This window comes from Capricornis sumatraensis, chromosome 14 (genome assembly GCF_032405125.1).
Source record: "Capricornis sumatraensis isolate serow.1 chromosome 14, serow.2, whole genome shotgun sequence".
In the NCBI taxonomy this organism is placed as follows: Eukaryota; Metazoa; Chordata; class Mammalia; order Artiodactyla; family Bovidae; genus Capricornis; species Capricornis sumatraensis.
In genome coordinates this window covers 86013507-86034223 of record NC_091082.1, presented here as the reverse complement: position 1 = coordinate 86034223, position 20717 = coordinate 86013507, and the positions used below count along the sequence as shown (strand labels likewise).

The following is a 20717-nucleotide window of genomic DNA, read 5'->3' as shown; positions in this document are numbered from 1 at the left end:
CTCCTGACCCAGGGATCGAACCCTGGTCCCCTGCATTACAGGCAGATTCTTCACAAACTGAGCTGCAATGGAAGCCCCAAATGTATCAACAGGGTGTTTCAAATTCTGGACTATATACAATTAACTGAATTATATAAACGGTACTTCATTCTCCTCATCTTTACTTTCTTCGTCCACATTATTTATAGCTAAGAATAAATAAGACTCTTGAGAGTCCCTTGGACTGCAAGGAGACCATCCTAAAGGAGATTGATCAGTTCTGGGTGTTCATTGGAAGGACTGATGCTGAAGCTGAAACCCCAATACTGTGGCCACCTGATGCGAAGAGCTGACTCATTTGAAAAGACCCTGATGCTGGGAAAGACTGGGGGCAGGAGAAGGGGATGACAGAGGATGAGATGGTTGGATGGCGTCACTGAAGCAATGGACATGAGTTTGGGTAAACTCCGAGAGTTGGTGATGCTCAGGGAGGCCTGGCATGCTGCGGTTCATGGGGTTGCAAAGAGTCGGACATGACTGAGAGATTGAACAACTGAACTGAAGGATAAATAAATATCTTCTAATATTTACCTCTGTCAACTGTGGTTATATGAAATTGTCCCATGTCATTTTTTACATGAAACATTTATTTTTACACTTCAGTGACAGAATTAAACCTATGTTTTATTTATCCAAAAGAGAGAGTCCCCTCTTTAAGATGCATCAATTGCGCATGTACTCATTTATGCAATTTACCACCGCTACTACAAACCCCTGCCGTGTTTTTCAGGCGTTGGCGTGCTGTCCGTGAGAATTTGATCATCTCCTCAGTTTCAGGATCGTTTCAACCATCAGTGCGAGCGTCGTCACACATAGCTGCACAGGTTTCCAGAGGCAGGGTCTACTGGGGGCCCAGGTGTTGCTCCTACTTGAATTGAGTGAAGAGCCCCACAGGACATGGCTGGTGTCGGGGGTGGGGAGCCCACCTGTCCTGTCTGCAGCACAGGCATTGATGCACAGTCAGAACTCAGTAAAGGCTGCGTGAACGAGGGCATGAACAGGTAAGACACAAATGGATAAAATCTCAGCTCTGCCCTGATCCTAAGTCACAGCCCATCATTTACACCAGAAGTGTTTTACCAATGGCTAGGGAGTCAAGCTGGAGAAGGCAGTGGCACCCACTCCAGTGCTCTTGCCTGGAAAATCTCATGGAGAGATTTTCATGAGAAGCCTGGTGGGCTGCAGTCCATGGGGTCGCTAAGAGTCGGGCACGACTTGAGCGACTTCCCTTTCACTTTTCACTTTCATGCACTGGAGAAGGAAATGGCAACCTACTCCAGTGTTCTTGCCTAGAGAATCCCAGGGATGGGGGAGCTCAGTGGGCTGCTGTCTGTGGGGTCGCAAAGAGTCGGACACGACTGAAGCGACTTAGCAGCAGGGAGTCAAGCCTTCTTGAATTGATTAGATTTGTGAAGGATTTCTTTAGAGAGATTCACTCCTAAAGAAGAAAAACCGCTACGTCCCGGTGAACGAAAGGCAGGCACAATGTGTTCTGGCTGTTTTCAAAACCCAACCCTCAGCTGGACCCAACCAAATCCATGACTGGAATGAAGTTATGTTTTCCAGATTGTGACATGTCATTGATAAAACCATAAAAGGAATTCTCTATGGTCAAATAAAACTCCTCTGAAAACATTCATAACCACAAATCCCAATACATGAGCGCAAATTATTAATGCTTTTAAAGCAAGTGAGACCCCACAAAAGTGAAGGTTATTGTTTCCACGCTAGATATCTGGCAGGAGTTGAACCTTGCATAAATGGCAGTATTTTTGTGCTCAAGCATCTTCCCTCCTTCATTTGCTTGCCAAACAGATCCAGAATTTTTTTTTCCTCCGAAACTGGAGCAAGAATCAATTAAAATGTATAATAATGTGTTAACTAGCTAATACAGCAATTAACGCTAAGGGGCATTTCAAGCCCTGGGTTTTTAGCAACAGCCCTGTTCTTTCATTCCCTCTGTCAGATCTGTAATTGAAAGAATACCGTGAGAGAAGCCTTTCATCGGCTCCAAGAGTTACATTTCCCGCTTTGATAACCGTACAAGGAAATCTGAGGCACTTCAAGCTTCCAATTACATTTGATTAGCCAGTCAGAATCATCTAACAGCTTTCATCACCCAAAGGAGAACTTTTGAAGAATTCTGTTGCCCACACTTCTGCACAAACACTAATCTATATCATTATTTTACAAGGGGAAATGTAATATTTAGTAAGTTTTTAAATTAGGCAATAAGCAGAAGCCTCTTATTCATCGTGTCTTTGGGATCAAAGAAGCACAAGGGTGGTTCTGAGTTGTGTGAGGTAAAGGATTTGTGGTTAGTTCAGAGGCAAGATACTCTGGTCAAAATGAAACAACAGTTCTTAGAATCTGCTAACATTTCAGAGAGCACGTCTGAAAACAGGATATGCACTCAAAACTCTTATGATGCATACACACAAGATCTGCCCGGGAGAAGCATGGAGGACCCGAAACCTACATGTGTGTGAAATTATTTCCTATCAAATGCATGTGAGTGTGGCTGTATCAGAAGGTGATGGCACCCCACTCCACTACTCTTGCCTGGAAGATCCCATGGACAGAAGAGCCTGGTAGGCTGCGGGCCATGGGGTCGCTAAGAGTTGGGCACGACTGAGCGACTTCACTTTCACTTTTCACTTTCATGCATTGGAGAAGGAAATGGCAACCCACTCCAGTGTTCTTGCCTGGAGCATCCCAGGGACGGGGGAGGCTGGTGGGCTGCCGTCTATGGGGTTGCACAGAGTCAGACACGACTGAAGTGACGTAGCAGCAGCAGTGGCTGTATCAGCCACATCAGAGCCACTGCTTAAGAAGTCACTGAAAACATCCTCCTGGGAATCTTCTGATGACCAGTTAGGACTTTAATGCTGCTTGAAAGTGCAGACAGGATTTGTTATCAGCTCTGCCTTGACCCACCCCCATGCCCCTCCCCATCGAGTGTATTCCTGCAAAACAGACCTGACGTCTTCTGTGTTTCATCCTCCATAAAAATGTGCTTTTAATTTAAGTGAAATAATTATCCTGCTCTCCCAGGTAAAGTATTCTGTAAACAGGCTATTTAGAAATGCGATCGTCATTTCACAGGAGGTGGTCCTGCTGCGTAGACTTTAAAAAGCAACACTATGAGGCATGGATGGAAGGCCAGCTACCTCCACGCTCCCCAAATGAATGACAGAAGGGGTTACCTGCTGCCTCTGCAACCCTCGTCTTGTGCAATAAAAGACAGACTTTAGACCTGTTGCCCAATTAGTCCATCTGCTACATCAAGAGAAGGCGTTCTTACAGTGTCAGAAATCGGATCTCGGTTGGTTGCAAAGTTAATCCTTAATGTTACGTAATCCTGGGGACATTTCTAAATGTTCAGGATAATGTGGCGCTCTTTTAGTCCTCACGGAGAAATGGAGAGCAGCAGGGCCCTACGGTCCTGTTCCCTTCAGATCTGTACAATTTCTCTTCCAAGCGTTTGGCTGATCCTTCCAAGGGTGCTGGATGCGAATAACCGAGGCTTGGTCCTGGGAGGTCGGAAACATGGCATTTGAAATTGATTTCCAGGGGGCTTCCCTGGAGGTTCGGTGGTTAAGAATCGCTTCACAACGCAGGGCACATGGGTTTGATCCCTGGTTGAGGACTAAAAACTCACATGGCTTGGAGCAACGAAGCCTGGAACTGCAACTAGAGAATCTGTGCACCGCAAGGAAGACCCCGCATGCCGCAGAGAAGTTCCCATGTGGCGCAGCTAAGACCCCACGCAGCCAAATAAACATTTTTTAAAAAGAAAGAGAAAGATTTCCATGGAGGAAGTAAGAAGACAGTGACACACGGGCGGCCGGCCGTTTGCGGGACTGTGCAGAGGTGTCGCTTACACAGTGTAGCTGGGCATTACAGGGGTCCCCACACCCCCCGGTCAGTCTCTTGTGCCCTGGCCCTGGAGGCTGACCTGCTTCTGCAACAGGAAACCCCACTGTGTGGAGTCCCCTCGCCCGGAGACAAGGCCACCCAGACGTTCCACCGACTACCCGCGAGCGCTGCCTACTCCTGGGTTCACCGACCTGACCGTTTCTCACATCTTCTCCATCTGCCCTCAGACCTCCAGGGTGTGGGGGCCCTCCTGGCCCACCAAGTCCCATCTGCAGGGAAATACAGACGCAGCCCCGCACAGGGCGGGCTCCCAGGACCCACAACACTGCAGGCGCCTGTGGGGAGCTGAGAGACCCCGGGGGAAGGAGGAGAAGCCACGTGAGTGAGCAAAGAGAAAGGGGGTCAGGGCAGATAGAAAGGAGAGACGGAGGCGAAGGAAAGGGGAGAAAACCAAGAAGACGATACAGCAGGTCAGAGTGTCTCCAGAGACACTCTGGGGCCCCGTGCACGGGAGGCCCGAGCTTCGCCTGGTGCGTGGGAAGGCAGCCCCACAGAGGGAGCAGGTGTTAAGCATCAGGTATTTAAGAAAGACCGAGGGCTGGCGGAGGGGCGCCGCGGGCCGCGCTGTGCTCGAGGGCAGGCGGCATTCTCGGGTTAGAGATGAATGTCTTTGACGAGAACAGCAGCACAAACGTGCAATTTCCATGCGGCCATTCTGCAAATGGATGTGGAGCCCGCAGAGATTTGTATGATCGACTTCCTGACTGCAGGAGGATAAGTCAGAGCAAGTCATCCTTCACTTGCCCTGGAAAATAGAAAGCCCTATTTTACCTCACAGGTTCAGAGGGCAAAGTCCTTCAAAAGTGTGTTAAGGAGTGTCACACGTGAGTCATGTTTGTGGCGTTGTCACCCACTACCACACTCGGTGTGACGGCGGACGTCGTCGGCAGACTGGGTCCCGGGGCTTGCAGACTCGGGGAGCTCCCCTCCCCGAGACTGAGGACCAGACGCTCTGGGCTTTCTGTAAGGTCTGTGAGCAGCCTGTGTGTCCTGCTGGGCAGACGTGTGCAGGCCTTGGACCGACCAGGGACCCAGGGGAGTCTCAGCAAACAGGTGTGGACCAGCTTCTAAGCAGACACGCTGACACTCTGGCCTCTACTGGCCACGCGGTCGGAACCAGAGCTGGGCACTTGGGGTGGGCTTCGGGGTGGAAAAGCCTGCCCAGCGTCCCCAAGCGGGGAGCACCACCCCCTTGCTGACCCTCCAGTTACACACGCTTTTACAGATTAAGGTTTAGAAAGCTTTGGAGTCTGCAACCAATGGCAAACTGCTCCTTTTCTCCGGTTCTGTATTCCAGCCCTACAAGGTCACCACCAATTAAAAAAAGAAAGAATTTACATGTTCTTGGGTCACTTTAAGAAATGGCTCTCAGCAGGTGAAGAAGAATACAGGTCCTTTAAGACCCATTGTAAAGTGGTACTCAGATGGCCGTAGTTTACGAAAGACCGCCATATGCATTTTTGGTTTCAAAGACATCATTAGTACTTAATAGCCGCGTAACTTGGGGCAAATCAGTGGAAGTGTTTAGGTCTCAGAACCTCAGCTGCACACTGGGCGCAAACATGCTCACTGCCCAGGAAGTAATGAGTATTAAATGAGATACAATACCGGTAAAGCGATTGACAATCGTCTTGACTCACAGTAAAAACTCAGTAAGTAGCAGCTACTATTATCACCTATCGTCCAAACAAAGTATTTTCTGTTGACCTTGAGTCTTCCCTAAGCTCTCTCCTATTAATGTAACTTCAAGCCTTGGGGGCAGGTTACCTACTGAGCCTCCCGCCCACCCCTCCAGCTTATGTGTTTCTTCCTCCATCTCTCTCATGCCTGCTTCCCACCCCACTCCCCAGACTGGCTGAAGTGCCTCGGTTAATTTTGCCAGTGACAGATTATTTGACTAAAAAACAATTTGGTGGTTTAAAGACCTAGTTAGCAAAACTACAATGAGGTAAGACCTGACACCAGTCAGAATGGCCGTCCTTAAAAGAGTCTACAGATAAGAAGCGCTGGAGAGGGTGTGCAGGAAAGGGACCTTCCTACATCATCGCTGGTGGGAATGTAAACTGGCACAGCCACTGTGGAGACCAGTATAGAGGTTCCTTTAAACACTAAAAACAGAGCTGCCTGCAATCCCACTCCTGGGCGTATATTCAGACAAAACTGTAATTCAAGAAATGCATGTACCCTTGCATTCACAGCAGCACTATTTAAAACAGCCAAGACATTTACAGAAGAATGGGCACAGACATGGGCCATGCAGACAGTGGGGTGCCAGTCAGCTGCGAAAAAGAACGAAATCACGCCATCTGCAGCGGCATGGAGGACCTAGAGCTTACCATGTGACGTCACGGAGGTGTGGAAGCTAACACTCACACGGATGAAGCAAACTCGCAGACGCACAGGACGGACCCGTGGGTTCCCGGGCGGGGGCTGGGGGTGGGGATTCACAGGAGCAAACTGTCATACACAGGCTGGACAAACAGGGTCCTACTGTACAGGACAGGGAACTGTATTCACTGCCCCGTGACACACCAAAATAGAAAAGAATATGAGAAACAATAGATTCGTGTATGACGGAGCCACCCTGCTGTTCGAAGAAATGAACACAACGCTGTCCATCAATTATACGGGAACAGAATAAACTTCAAAAAATTACAAAATAAAAACCTAGCTAGCAAACTTTTATTAATCAGTTAACTCTGTGTCTCTCTGGATCCAGAAGGGATGGTCGGGTGTGTCCTCTGGAATGACCACTTTACGTGACAGCAAGGGTCCAGGGCTTCCCCTCCTGGGCAAGAGGCGACCTTGTCCCACCCTCCCTCCCCAGGAGGGGAAGAGTGGACCGGACCAGCGCCTGAGGAGGGCATCCAGACCTACAGCAGGCAGGGCGAGCACCCGATCAAAGGGGCGTCTTCCCTCCAGCCTCTGACCCAAAGGGGCGTCTTCCCTCCAGCCTCTGACCGTGAGCAGGGCAAGGGAGAGGTCTGTTTTCCGCCCACCTTCACCGTGCATTCCTGACGCCTGACCACGAGCCAGCCAGTTAAACACGGCGCCCCTGGTGTGGCGGGCCTCTCCCACGCTCCCCACCGTCCCGGTAGGTGACACACAGATTAACAGGAACAGGAAGCGCGTCGGGTATGTGAACAAGCAAAGCCAGCATGAAGCCACGCTCACCGCTCCCAGCCCATCCCCTGGCTTCCACCCGACTGCACAGTAACTGCCCGCGTCTGGTCCCACGGAAACCCAGAGTCTAACCGAGCCCGCAGCCTGCAGATGCCTCCTCACTGAATAAAGCAAACGGGATACTTCTAAGGGCTTCCCTGGTGGTTCCACGGTAAAGAATCCACTGCAGTGCAGGAGACGCAAGTTCGATCCCTGGGTCGGGAAGATTCGCTGGAGGGGGAAATGGCAACCCACTCCAACATTCTTGCCTGGAGAATCCCACGGACAGAGGAGCCTGGTAGGCTATAGTCCACAGGGTTGAAAAAGGGTCCAACCTGACTTAGCGACTTAACAACAACGATACTTTAAAAGGAACCGAGAGAGTGGAGGACCTAGCACTCCTCAGTCGGGGGGGTCATTTCTGCCGAAGAACAACACCTCCACCTTAAACAGGTATTGATTGATGGGGGAGAGCTGATTCACCCCGCAGACAGTGACCAAGAAGACTTCAAAGGCTACGGGAAGATCCCTCAGTCAGTAAGCGACACGGGTGCAGGAGCACACAAGCCTGGACAAGCGTGGAGAGCCAGAAAGACCCACATCTCAGCACCAGCAACCAGCCCAGAGGCTCTGTGTCAGCTCTGCCCGGAGGAGCCACAGAAGCAGACATCTGATGCCGAAGAGCCCGGAGTCACAGAGTCAGACCTGCAGCTTCCAACCTTCCCTCCAAACTCACAGGCAGCAGAAAACTTCCATGCCCACCCCCAGTGGAAGAAAAGCCAGTTTTCCGGTTTCCTTGTAAACCTACGAAGGTCCATTTAATTCCTTCTGATCTCTTTTTGAGAAATAGGTTTCATTGTTTTTATTTGCCTTCGAATAGCAATACTTCTCTCCTCCTTATGGGAAATCACATTAAATGCTGATCAACTGCTTCCAGGAGGAACTACTTTGCATCCAAAGAAATGAAAACACAGGCAAGTAAAGTGACAGACGACAATTCTAGACGATGATCCTGAAAGCTCAGGCAGAGGCGAAAGGGAGCAGTAGGTTAGTGTGCACTCAGCTGTGTCTGACTCTTTGTGACCCCATGGACTGCAGCCCACCAGGCTCCTCTGCCCATGGGCATCTCGAGGCTAGAATACTGGAGTGGGTTGCCATTTCTTTCTCCAGGTAATCTTCCCGACCCAGGGACTGAACTTGCATCTTCTGTGTTGCGTCTCTGTGTTGGCAGGTGGATCCTTCACCACTGAGCCACCTGGGAGGCATTAACGAGAGCAGGATGGCAGATACGGCAGGTAAACACACACACACAGAAAAGAAGGGCTAAGCAAGTCCGCTAAAGCACACGGCTTCAGACTGGGGCAGATCCAGAAAACTGCAAACTGCAGGCCTGTGTTGGTTGGGAGAAGTCAACTGAGGCTTGGGAAAAGGGATCTAGCGTGTTAACGATAAATAAATTAAAACTCTGCTCAAAAAGCATCCGCACCAGAGCAGAGAAAAAAGGGCGGCTGGCTTTCGAGAAAACTGGCTTCTGCGTGGCTGAATTCCTTTGGCACAAACTCCCTGAGCCTCTGAGCCCTATTTTCCACAGAAACACTAGTTATGCGTTTCAGTCAGGATTAATTTCGACTTTTTTTATTCCTCCATGTACAAGAATCATTCACGGAGGGGAAGTTCCTCTCCTTCTATTCCCAGAATCCTCGGAAGACATCTGGTCTCATTAGACGATCAAACAGACCTGCAGACTCATTAGTTGTTCAACAAAGTGGGAATCACTTGCCCGCTGCTCTTGTTTGTGAGATACTCAAGACACAGATGAGAGAAAAATGAGCGAAGGAAAAAGAGCACCATCTTCTTGACTCGCAACGACAGCACTTTCTGGGACGTTGGGAGAGGGGGGTCTGGAATTCACTCTTGATTTCCAAAAATACAAGTTAAAGTCAAGAATAGAGGCCACCGTAAGACAGGTGTAGCTTAAAGATTCGAAGGTATACTGATTGCATGCCTTGACCCCAGAAATGCTGCCAGGCTGGAGTAATTCAGGGCCATCTACCACCTGGTTACAACCCTAAGTTCCCTTCCTGACTGTTTCCACAAACACACAGAAAGGAGCCCAGGCTGATGCACCCGGCACCCAGCTGGACCCAGGACGTAACTTTCTTTATCTACTTTACAGCAGGACAGAGCCCCACGTGGCCGCCGGTCCTCCCGAGGGCGGTGGGCAGAGGCGAGGCACTCAGTGGGGTCTGGACCCTCCTACAGGGCTCAGGATGCTGGCGGGAAGACGCACTTCACTCACTGAGGCCCCCGTAGCCTGCGAGAATTGTAGCTGCTTTCTAAAGGGACGCCCTCCCTCCCGGGGACGGGTCTGGGCTCAGAAAATCCATCTCGCTGATTACCAGTGATGTAGTAATTGGGCAATAGTGATGGACTTCAGATAACCAGGAGGTCTGCCGTAGCTTCCCTGGGAAAGCGTGGATTTCTGGAGTCAAAGGTTACAGGGCTTGTGTGTGTGTGTGCATATGTGTGTGTGCGTGCATGCCTGTGCATGTGTGTGTGTGCGCGCGTATGTGTGTGTGTGCATATGTGTGTGTGCGTGCGTGCCTGTGCATGTGTGTGTGTGCGCACGTATGTTTGTGTGTGCGCGTATGTGTGTGTGTGTCCAGGCGGGGGGGCGGGGCTGTGGAGAAGCACAGCTTCTTGTAACCTGAACAGCCAGCCTCCCAGTTCTTCCCTGCGGTAGACAGCTGTATAATCTCAGACAGGCCACAGGCCCCCTGCCTCAGCTTCTCCACATGTAAACAGGGGGGCTATAATCCAAGGACCCCCACCATCTCGTCCCGTTCTGGAAAGCCTGTAGTGTCCAGGCCGCGAGGATCGCTGGACACACCAGTGCTGGCTGGACAGCTACCCCGGCTAGTTCACCTTTCCCATGCCACGACTTTGGACGGAAATCAGAACTGCCCCTCATATAGGAAACAAACCAGCTCACTTACGTGTACTCTCTTTTCCCCGGTCATCACCTAGCTCTGAAATTGCACGGTTTCTATATTGTATTTTTTTATTTTTGCAGTTTATGGACTGTTTTTCAAGATGCACGTATGGGAGTTAAAATTTCCTCTTTCCCATTCCAATATTTTGAATGGGAACCAGAATATCATTTCTTTTTCTTTTTTTTGCATCGTGTAACTAAAAAACCCACCAGCTTTCCTCTGGCCCTTTTGATCCCTTAGACAGTAAACCAGTGAAACCTGCATTCCCCTCTTCTCCATGCAGAGAGTGTGACGTGTCCTGTGAGAGTGAGCAAGGGGTTGTTTGCAAACTTGCCCGGTTATCTTATTAACCTCTCCTGCAGCAAACGTGTGCGCTTTTCCAGGGTTGTGGAGCTATAAGCAATCTGCTCTATAAGCACACCGCCTGATGGGTAACTTACGGTGAAGTTAACAAGAGAAAGACAAATGTGAAAAAGGGGCCGTGCATTTAAATCATCCCAAACGCTATTTTAAAATCACAAGGTTTGCAGGAAGGTAGGCGGGGGATCTGGCTGCAGGTTTCCAGGGGGCCCTGGAGGCCAGGCAGGGGTGAGGGGGGTGGTGGGGGGAGGCCTCCTGCAGGAGGTGTTCTGGCCGGGGCTGGTGGACCACGCCCCTGCCCAGGAGCAACCACTCCTGGACTGCTGGGCCTGCCTCCTTAGCCGGTCAGGAAATCAGCTCAGGGGGTCGTGACCAGGAATTTTTTTATTTTAAAAGCATGAAATAAATTCAACTAAAGCAAAACAGAATAGAAAATATCAGCATGCGTGGCAGGACAAAAGCACGCCCTGTCTCATGGAACTCTGGCTCAGTTGAGCGTGCGTGCAGGCGTGCGTGCATGCGTGTGTGTGTTTGTGTGTTTGGTACACCAGGTTCCAATGTAGAATATGTTTCTTACTGCGGGCCTTAGTTCAAAAGTTTGCAAGCCTCTGCGCTGGAGAAACAGCGGGCAGTGCACGTTGTCTCCACGCTGGCTTCAAACGCCTTGGTCTGGTTTCCACAAAGCGACTTTATAAACAAAGGAAAAGGAATTCTTCCGAAACAAATGGTCACCTCTCAATTCTGTATTTAAACAATCCCTAAGTTATTCTGGAATTCTACTTTTAGTCCTCTGAAAAATACTTCAAGGGTAATACCTCTTTCAAAAATATAAGTCCAAGGCCAACAGCGAAGAGGGTCTGGTTGTCTTTCTCTCCTGGGGTCACCCCCACCTTTCACAGGAGCCAGGCCAGCATTTACATCTGTCCCCTTCTCTTCTTTAGAGCATTTTCTCACAGGAGACTGATAAATGCCTTAAACAACAGTATAAAGGACTCAGATGGACATGAGTTTGGGTAAACTCCAGGAGCTGGTGATGGACAGGGAGGCCTGGAGTGCTGCGATTCATAGGGTCGCAAAGAGTCGGACATGACTGAGCGACTGAACTGAACTGAACTGAACTGAAAGGACTCAGAATGCTTTAATATGTCCCATTCCCCAAAATGTTCATATTTTAACCAAATATGAAATCTCATGCCCTAGAAAAGAATCTCATGCAATTTAACTACAGGGAAAGGAGAGGAGGAATTTGGAGAGCATGTTCTCCCAGCGCTCTTCAAGTCCCACCCGGGGTTCTCTATACTCACTTCACAACTGTCTCTTTTTTCATATAAATAATACGCATGATTTCTTTCCTCATGATTTTGTGAAACGAACTTCAGCGTTGTTTTTTAAGTCAAGATATTTATGAAATTGTCTTCGACAGCAAATATTTTGTCTTATTCAACCTTGTATCCATCTTACACCCAACGTACTACCTGGCAAGTTTGAGGTCCTCAACTGGAAGTGAGTGATTACTATTATAGAATTTTACTTCTCTATCATGCACACGGTAATTCTGCTTTCCGATGTCAAACTAAAAAGAGTACAAGTGCATTTTTTTTTCCTGAACATAAGAGTATTAAGAAAAGCCTCCACAATCTGTCATAAAACGGTAAGAACAATTTTAAAATAGCACTGATTTACTAAGTACATAATGCATGCTGGGTTCCCAGGACTAGGTGCTCTGCCCATACAGTCTCGCTTATTCCTTGCAACATCTCAACAGATGTGTTATTCCCGACATACCTCCACCTCCCCCACAACGCCACACCTGTAATTTCAGACTAGAAAACTAAGGCTCAGAGACTGACAACCTGCCCAACACAGACAGTTACTACGCAGCAAGGATCTAACGCCAACTGGGTCCCCTGCGAAGGCGAGGCTTCCGTCCTTCTGCGTTTCCTAACCTGTCAGCTGCATCTGGAACAATCATTTTCGTTTTCATTTTCCAATCCCTTACCTGTTCTCTTAAGGGACAAAGCTGCGAACCCCAGATCACCATCAGGAAAGCGTTGCTTGTTGTTGATGATAAGCACCTGATGACCCCAGGGTGGTTCCACGCCAGAGGGTCTGGTCTGGCAGCCAACAGGGCACCTTGCTCACTCCTGGTGTGAACCCCACCACTGGCCCTCTGCACACACAGAACAGGCGCTCCAGGAGCAGGGCTGGACCCGACGGCGGCCCAGTGACTCCCCTGGGCCCATTCACATAACGCTTCTGTTTCAGATCACGGTGCCGAGAGAAGGCCGCCATGGAAAGCCGAGCTTTCCATTTGCATATGGTTTCCACACTCCAGCCCATCCACACGCACATAGCTTTAGACAGAACCTTTAAATGAAAAGTCTGCTTTGTACTGTCCTCCTTGCAGAGATTTTAAAATCTCCTCCCAAAGGCTGAAGCCACCACGGCAACAGGAAGAAACTGATTTTATAACAGATAGACTAGAAATCAAGCCCAGAATTCAGTTCTGTCTTTAACACAGAGAATGAAACCACTGACCACCAAATGCTTCTACTGGTAGTCCTGCAGTAACTCCACAATCCCAAACTTCCTTACAACTTTCCCATATTAATTCAGTCTTCAGTTTCAGGAAATAAAATAATTATGTAGTTAAACAGAGATCCTTGTACAAACAAGGACTGTGTTTACAATGTACCAATCCATTAAAATCAACGACAGACACAGATTATGAGAACCAAGGCCCAGCCCAGCAGGCTAGCACTCACACGGGCCCCATTCCCCAGCCAAAGGCAGTAAACATCCTATTGGAATCTGCTCCGAAAACAACAGGTTTACCAACCTAATGTCAAGGTAAACAGGCAGTAAATACCTACTTGATACTCTTAACCAGCGGTACCATTTGGATTCTTTAGCGTCTAAACACAACGAAACGTTGGCATTTTTTTCCTTCTAAATTGGCACCATTATAATAGAGCTCCTTACTTGGGAATTCTCCAAAAGTTTACTGCGTTCTGTTTCACTGTTTCACGTCGTTGTCGATGTTTCAGCCATAAACCAAGGCAGAGGGAGTAAGGTAATAGGAAGGGAAAGGGGACAGCAATTTTCCTGTTCAGGAGAAAAAACCCAACTAAGTTGACCGTGTGTGACATTAAATGCCACGCCCTAAACGAAGAGCTGCAGAAAATACAGGCCCATAGAGGGGAGCCGCGGCAGTCCCGAAGTCAAGGTCTAAAACACTGCTTTACACGGAAGGACCACGCGCGCGCGGCACCCAGGCCCTGCGCAGCGGGCACAGAGCCGGCGGCGCGGACCTGCGCCCCGGCGGCCGGCACGTACCTTGAGCTCCCTGAAGAAGACGCTGCTGCGTGCCCACTCCACGATGGAGAAGAGCGTCTGGTCTGCCATCTTGCACATGAGCCCGAACGTGCTGAGCCGCTCGTGCTTGCTGCGGTTGGCCTGCTCCTGCTGCAAGTAGGCCATGATCTTGGCCTGCACCTGGGGCTCGTCGGGCTCACACTTGAGCAGTTCCAGGATGAGGTGGGGGATGCTGGCCGGGGAGCTGGTCTGGTAACTATCCACGTAGGAGTAGCCCATGATGGACTCCGGGGAGCTGGTGTAGGGGTCGGGGTACTCGGACTTGATGGCGCGGCCGGGAAAGTGGCTGTAGGTCTGGTAGCCGGGCAGGCTGCCGTGAGGGGGCATGGTCATGCTGATGGGGGAGGTCACGAAGGGGCTCCGGTCGTAGTCGGTGGGAGGCAAGGCAGCGTGGTTCAGAGGTAGGCCTTTGGAGGCAGAGTGGATGTTCTGAATCGCAGAGGAGATGCTCAGCTCGGGGGGCATGGCTTGGATCACCTGAGACATGGCTTCCAGCTTCAGTCCGTTGGCCCGGATGAGGGCTTTTTTCTGCTGTTTCAGGGCCCTGTCCCTCTTGTACATGGGCCCGAACTTATTCCTTCCTCCGCGCATTCGGTCTGCCCTTACCGCTGTTGGTGTGGGAAAAAAAAAGGAAGTAAGGGTATAAATAAGATGTAAATCCTGAGCACTGTCCAGATCTCTGGATAGTTAGGCTCAAAATGGACCAGAAGTGGTCTGTGTGTGCTTATTTTCCCCACAATAGCTCTCAAAGAGTCCCAAAAAAGCCATGTCCTCTTTATTTATGAATTCTTTCCTCCAAGTGTGTTTGTCATCAAAAAAATATTTCGGCTATGTGGGGACACATTAACCCTTTGGTGGGCTGAAGAGACTCCTAGTTTTTGCTACCCATGGGGGATGCTCTGTGCTGCTAAGGACGAGGATCAGATTCTGTCCTGCCAGCGAGGCTGGGCTTCTCTTTATGGAAACGCAAACTGCTCAGAGGGTGCACCCTCCCAACCCAAATCAAAGGGGCCATTACTGGATCAAATTGTGACTATTTCTCCTGAGGACAGCTTCCTCTCTCAAAGTCTTTTTGACTAATTTGCTGCAAAATTGCTAGGTACACGCTCTTCTTGGGAAACTATCCTCACCCAGACTTGATGGGTATGCACCAGATAGCCACCGGTTATTGTTTTCAATTAAGCAGAACTGGACCTAACTAAAGCAGATTCATTTCCGAAGCTGTCAAAACGGCCCACCATCACGATACTGGGTGGTGTCCGGGGCCCCGTCTAGCAGTGTCCGTAGTGGGTCTCTGCTGGCTCATAGTGACCAATGGCAATTAGACCAGACACAGCGACCTCTGACAGCTTGTGACATGGAGAAATTGCTGGAGGTTAAGTTCTGGAGCTTTTTATCTCAGGATTAGTACAGCATTAAAAATTTATTGTGAATGCTAGGCACCCAGAATACCACACAAGATAATAAAGAGTTTTTCATCCGGACGATCATTTATTGAAGATTTGATTGTTTCATTCTCACTGTGAACAAAGTATGGGCATGCACCGCAAGTGACTTCCTATTAAGAAAGCACACTTTTTAAGGTAAAGAAAGGCTTTCCCTTTTTTTAATCAACGACATCATATGCGATCACATGTTTAATTTTTAACATTTTATCTTCTGAGCCTCATACTGTTGTAAGCATCTACCACAATGTTTTGCTGTTTGGAAAATAATAAAGTGATTGGTAATGAAAAAAGCAGTTACATCTTTTCTCAATCTCATCACACACAGTCCCCGGATAATCCATGAGGCTACTTCTATTGGGAAGGAATCTATCAGCAATTTCTGCAGAGTATTTTAAATTTGTTGAGTATTTCCATCAAGTCCGAGTGCCATGCAACAGAAAAGCCCCACAGACAGCTAGTCTGTGTCTCACTGATCAAATGGAATGGGCCCCGCGTCCGGCACATCTCCGGGCTCTGTATCCCTTCGTATTACTTTATTTACAGTATATGTGATCTGTGGAAAGCCAGTAGGTCCGAGACCAAAAACCAGCCAGGCACCGTGACATCCATGAACTACAGGTTATTTACGGCCGTCACATATTCACTTCACTTCCTCCAGTCTGCACAGCATAAGCACAGATCCTGCTTTTCCAACATAAAGCTTAATGTGGCTTTGGGGGAACACTCTCTCGTTCTCGGCAAACCACTGCTACCGACATGACACTTCATTAGTTTTCATGTTTCCTGATTCTCAAATTTTTCTTTTTAATTTTGCAGGCTCAGTCATCTGCTTAAAAAAATGTGCTTTCCTACACAATCAAAAATGACACTCTCCATGAGAAAAATCTCTTTACAAGTGAAGGTTTTAACTCTTATTCAGGAATTATGAAACTAACAGTAACAATTAAGACAAGTTAACCTATTTAAAAAGATTAAAATCAAACTTTTTTACTAGGGCATCCTGATTTGAAACCTTTAAAGGACTTTAAAAAATATTTTGGCAGGTTATTTTTACTTGTTCTCAGCTGAATCACACTGGTCTTGCTTTCATCTACCCTATGAAATGCATCTGCTTCTCAAACTAAAAAATGAGGTGGGGAGGCGAATCGCCAACGTTAAGAAATTTTTTCCTAGTAGATTTCACCAGCATTTAAATGAGACTCAGACTATACTGCTGACAAAACATAAAAGGACATTATTGTCAATAGTGTTAAAAGACTAGGAAAACACTGTTACCATGTTATAAGTACAATGTTGTTTTAAATCCTATGTCCTTGGAGAATTTGAACAGGCAGCAGTCTTTAGAAAAAACTTACCTTCTAGCTTCATTCCAACACTGAGACATTTTTGAAATCGACAGTAAGGACAACGCTTTCTCTGTGTTTTGTCAATTTGGCAGTTCTGGTTTTCTATACACGTGTACCTTTTATTATTTTGGACTGTTCGCTTAAAAAAGCCCTATAAGAGAAAACAGTAAGATATCTTATACAGCTAATACCCGTCTCTTCTATTGTTTCATTTTAAGGAAATCACTAGTAAATCTTTTCATTGCACCGTTTGAGTCCTTATGTGGTTCTGTGGCTTGTTCCACGTTTTAACAAGATCAACCCTTCAAAACCAGGGTAGAGATTTTTCTGACATCAGAGTTATATTTCACAAGAATCACATCAAATCTTGGAGAGCTTTGTCTACACACCATCTTATCTCAACATTCAGAGGAAAATACATGCTATACTGACCAGTAATTTTTTTTTTTCTTATTAACCTTCATGTTCCAGACAAGGCACTTTTAGAGAGCTGAATTATTTTTAAGTAGTCTGATATAATTTTGGTGGCAAACTACAGTAAAATATCAATAGAAAAAATGAAATAACAAAACACTTCAGATGTTTTATAAACGTCAGCACTAAAGAGTTAAAAGCAAGCGCATTTAAAGAATAAAATGGAAAAATGTGGAAAATGTTCCTAATTCCATTGGAATACATTCAAGTTGGGGAACTGCAAAGAAAAAGGTGAAAAAAGCATGTAGAGCAGAGAACCGGGTTTTAGCAGAGTGTATGCCTTCCTTACATTTCACCCAAAAGAATTAATCAGAAATAAAACCGTAGCTTTATAACACAGTTACTGCTTGGATGGTATATTCTTTGTTTGCCCTACTGACCACAAAGTGAAACCATCTTACTTTGTTATAAAAAAAAAGAGAGGAGATTTTCTTGGCAGTGGTTTAGTAACTGTACTGAGCTTTCTACTTTTAAAAATGTTGAAAAATAAGGAGTATTAAATTTACTGACAGTATATGAAAAAAGTCTAAGTCCTTACTGTATAGTTGATGTTGTTAGGAATAATACAGTATATCTCACATATTAAAAACTCTTACATTTAAATAAGTCACCATATACTTAAAACTACTCGTATTATAAACTTAAGATCTGGTTTCTTATTCTTTCTGATATAAATTCCGAAAGCCTTAAAAATTATTTTTGGAATAAATCAGGATGAAATCATGCAGTTGGGAATTTAGACTTTTATATCTGTGGATAAAAAATGTTTGGCTGTGTAGCACTGAAGTTAAAATGTATTTGGGAAATACTTTGTCATGTTGGCTCTCAAGAACAACGATGCTTTAAATATATATAAGTCAAGCAAAATCAATATTCTGGACTGTTAGAAATAGAAGCCTTTCTACAGCTACATCACTTTCCTACAATAAACTATTTTAAAGTCATGATACTGGCAAAGTTTTCTAAACAGCATAAATTTCTTTGCTTTGTGGATTAAATCAGACACATATTTCTAAGAATCATCTCACTGAGACTCACTCCTTCCCTCTCTCATTTTTGAGTCCAAAAAAGACAGCCTACATTTAGCTTGAAGAAGCAGTCCAGTGGTTTATTTTGGTTTTGAACATTATATTTCTCAGGTAGCAACGTGGGAGCAAACCTTGCAGCTTTCACAGGTGAGGAGCCCATAGTGGTACCCAGACACTTTATCTCCGCACACGGGACAGAGCTCTTCCAGATCTTCATCATAGGAGTAATTCACCATTTTAAACGGGGACACTGAAACAAGAAGAGGAATGCACACATCCAGTTAATTTACTAGGTAGGTTTCAATCCTGCAATAAGCTAAGCTGAGTCACTTCAGTCGCCTCCGACTCCATGAGACCCCATAGACAGCAGCCCACCAGCCTCCCCCGTCCCTGGGATTCTCCAGGCAAGAACACTGGAGTGGGTTACCATTTTCTGCAATAGGAAGCATTTTGGTGACTGGAGGGCAAACATCACCAGGTAAAACAGAAAATACAAATGTCTCACAGGTGGACTGCAGAGAGTTATTTTTACAGTCAAAGCAAAACCTCTTTTGGCATCAATAAGTAAGCACTTTACATTACTTTAATTTAAAAACAATTCTAAATTCTTTTGTTAAACATTCTTAAGTTGACCACTGTTGAACACAAGTCTCCTAACTGCAAAGCAAGAGATCCAGAAAAGAAACACGAACTGCATAAAGGAAGAACTTAGAATTCCTTTTAAATCGCCTTGCTGATAAGTTCCAAAACGTCACCTTTTCCTAAGGAAGAGAAAGAAGCACACAGCGTCATCCTCGCACTGGAACCGGGTTTGCCCAAAGTTCACCGAGCCTTAAGAATGTCTGGGTGAAAGCAACGCCGAACCTCCACCAGGAACTGGGAGCCCCGGACACTTTGTCAGCAGCACTGTTCCAGCCACAGCCCGAGGCTCCCAGCGTGCAGAGCTGTTAGATTAATCCAAACACCCAGTTACGGACTGGTTGCGCTTTGATCTCTGCACTTTTGAAAATCTACTGTAAAAATTACTAGAAAAAAGGGGAGGGAGCACGGACGGAAAGGGAAAGAAAAAAAGGAAAGCAAAAGATACACACGAGAGTTTGGTTTCGTCGCGAAGTATTGAAGTCCTTTAATGAACTTCACATGTTTCCGATCATCACTGCAAAATATAAACACCTCGAGCTCCCCTGTTAAACAGAAATCAGGCGGCAGCTTCGCGCGGCTCCCTGCAGGGATCGGGTAACCGTCCAGCTCCGGACGCAGTCCCGGGAAGGCGTCTTCGCAGCTCCAAGACCAAGAAAAACTGTGGAGGGGCGGAGGCCGGGAGACCCAGGTAATACCTGATCCGGCCCCTCCCGGAGACTCGGTGCACGCCCGGGGAGCCTCGGAGCGCGGGCCGCGGGGCGGGGGAGCGGGGGTGGACGCCGAAGGCAGGTCCGCGCGGCCCGGCCGCCGCCCGAAGCCTCCGAGCACCTCCCCGCGAACCCCGGGGCGCACTTGCCTCTCGCCCCTTGCTCAACTTTGGGCTACCCACAGGCGCACAAACGCCCCAGTCAAGTTTGTTTTAAGTTAATCAGTTGCATTTTCAGGGGGCGGGGCGGGGCTGGGCGGGAGCGGGGGTGTATTGAGAGCCGGCAGGAGTTTCCTCTGATTTGTTTACCGAAAAGGAAAAGGAGAAACAGGCCCCCCACCCATCCCCAAAGTGCCAGGACACTCCAGCACCACTGTGGCCTCCTGGCCAAAGAGTTCTGATTTTTTTTTTTAAATACAGTCCTGTTTTCTTTACGGATTCTGGGGACCTCTGGAAAGGGCCTTTGGGGGGGGGGGTTCCCTAGCCGCGCTTCTCGACTGACCCCCCTACCGGCAGCCTCTCTCGAGACATGGAGTCCTGGGCTGGGGCGTAGATCGGGATGAGATACCCGAGTTTGGGGAAGGGGGATCCCAGGAAAAGATGGGAAAAGCCGAGGCAGGCGTCTGAGCTCCAACAAATAGAAATAGACACGCAGAGCGCAGTCCTCTCGGCGGGGCCAAGGGAGGTCCCCGCTCGCGTTTAGGGAGCCTGGGGGTTTGCCTGAGGTTGAGGAATCCAGAAGTTTGTTCATACCCTCCTGAAAGGTCGTGACTGTTGTCTCCAGGCGTGTTTTCGGACAGGGGAAAAAGTGTGCTTGACCAAGTGTGTGCCTTTCTCCTTCCCCCTTTCCCCAGCAAAGTAAACTCTTCACTTAGCCCTCGAGAGGTGCGGAGAGGTAAGGGACCCGGTGCGAACCTCGGGATCCGACATCCTAAAGACCGGGGCTGGGGACCCTCTTGGAAAATCCCAAGACCGAGGCTGCGTGGGGAGACCGACGCCGTGGTGTGAGACCCGGGCATCTTTCAGAGGCGCCCACGTGCTGTAGCTCGAATGAGTGAGTCTTCGGAGAATCCAACGCATCCAACCAAAGAAGTCCCGGTCTTGAGAAAGCAGAGGGGGACGCCGGCGCCTGGGACGGCAGAGGCCACGCAGGCACGTGGACGAGTTCCCCGAACCTTTTCTGCACCTCTCCCACACCCGCCACG

At 48.0% G+C, this 20717-nt stretch overlaps 1 protein-coding gene across 3 annotated transcripts in view; it reads right to left on the bottom strand.

Moving 5' to 3' along the window:
* The window catches only part of NR5A2 (nuclear receptor subfamily 5 group A member 2), a 125703-nt gene that overhangs the window by 91065 nt on the left and 13921 nt on the right, over window positions 1-20717 (bottom strand). For all 3 annotated transcript variants that reach the window (XM_068985625.1, XM_068985624.1, XM_068985626.1), the window contains 3 exons: window positions 18296-18414; window positions 16672-16813; window positions 13830-14476 (listed from right to left, as the gene is read on the bottom strand). In XM_068985625.1, the coding sequence (XP_068841726.1) occupies window positions 13830-14476; window positions 16672-16813; window positions 18296-18414 (908 nt within the window). The remainder of the gene's footprint in view (window positions 1-13829; window positions 14477-16671; window positions 16814-18295; window positions 18415-20717) is intronic.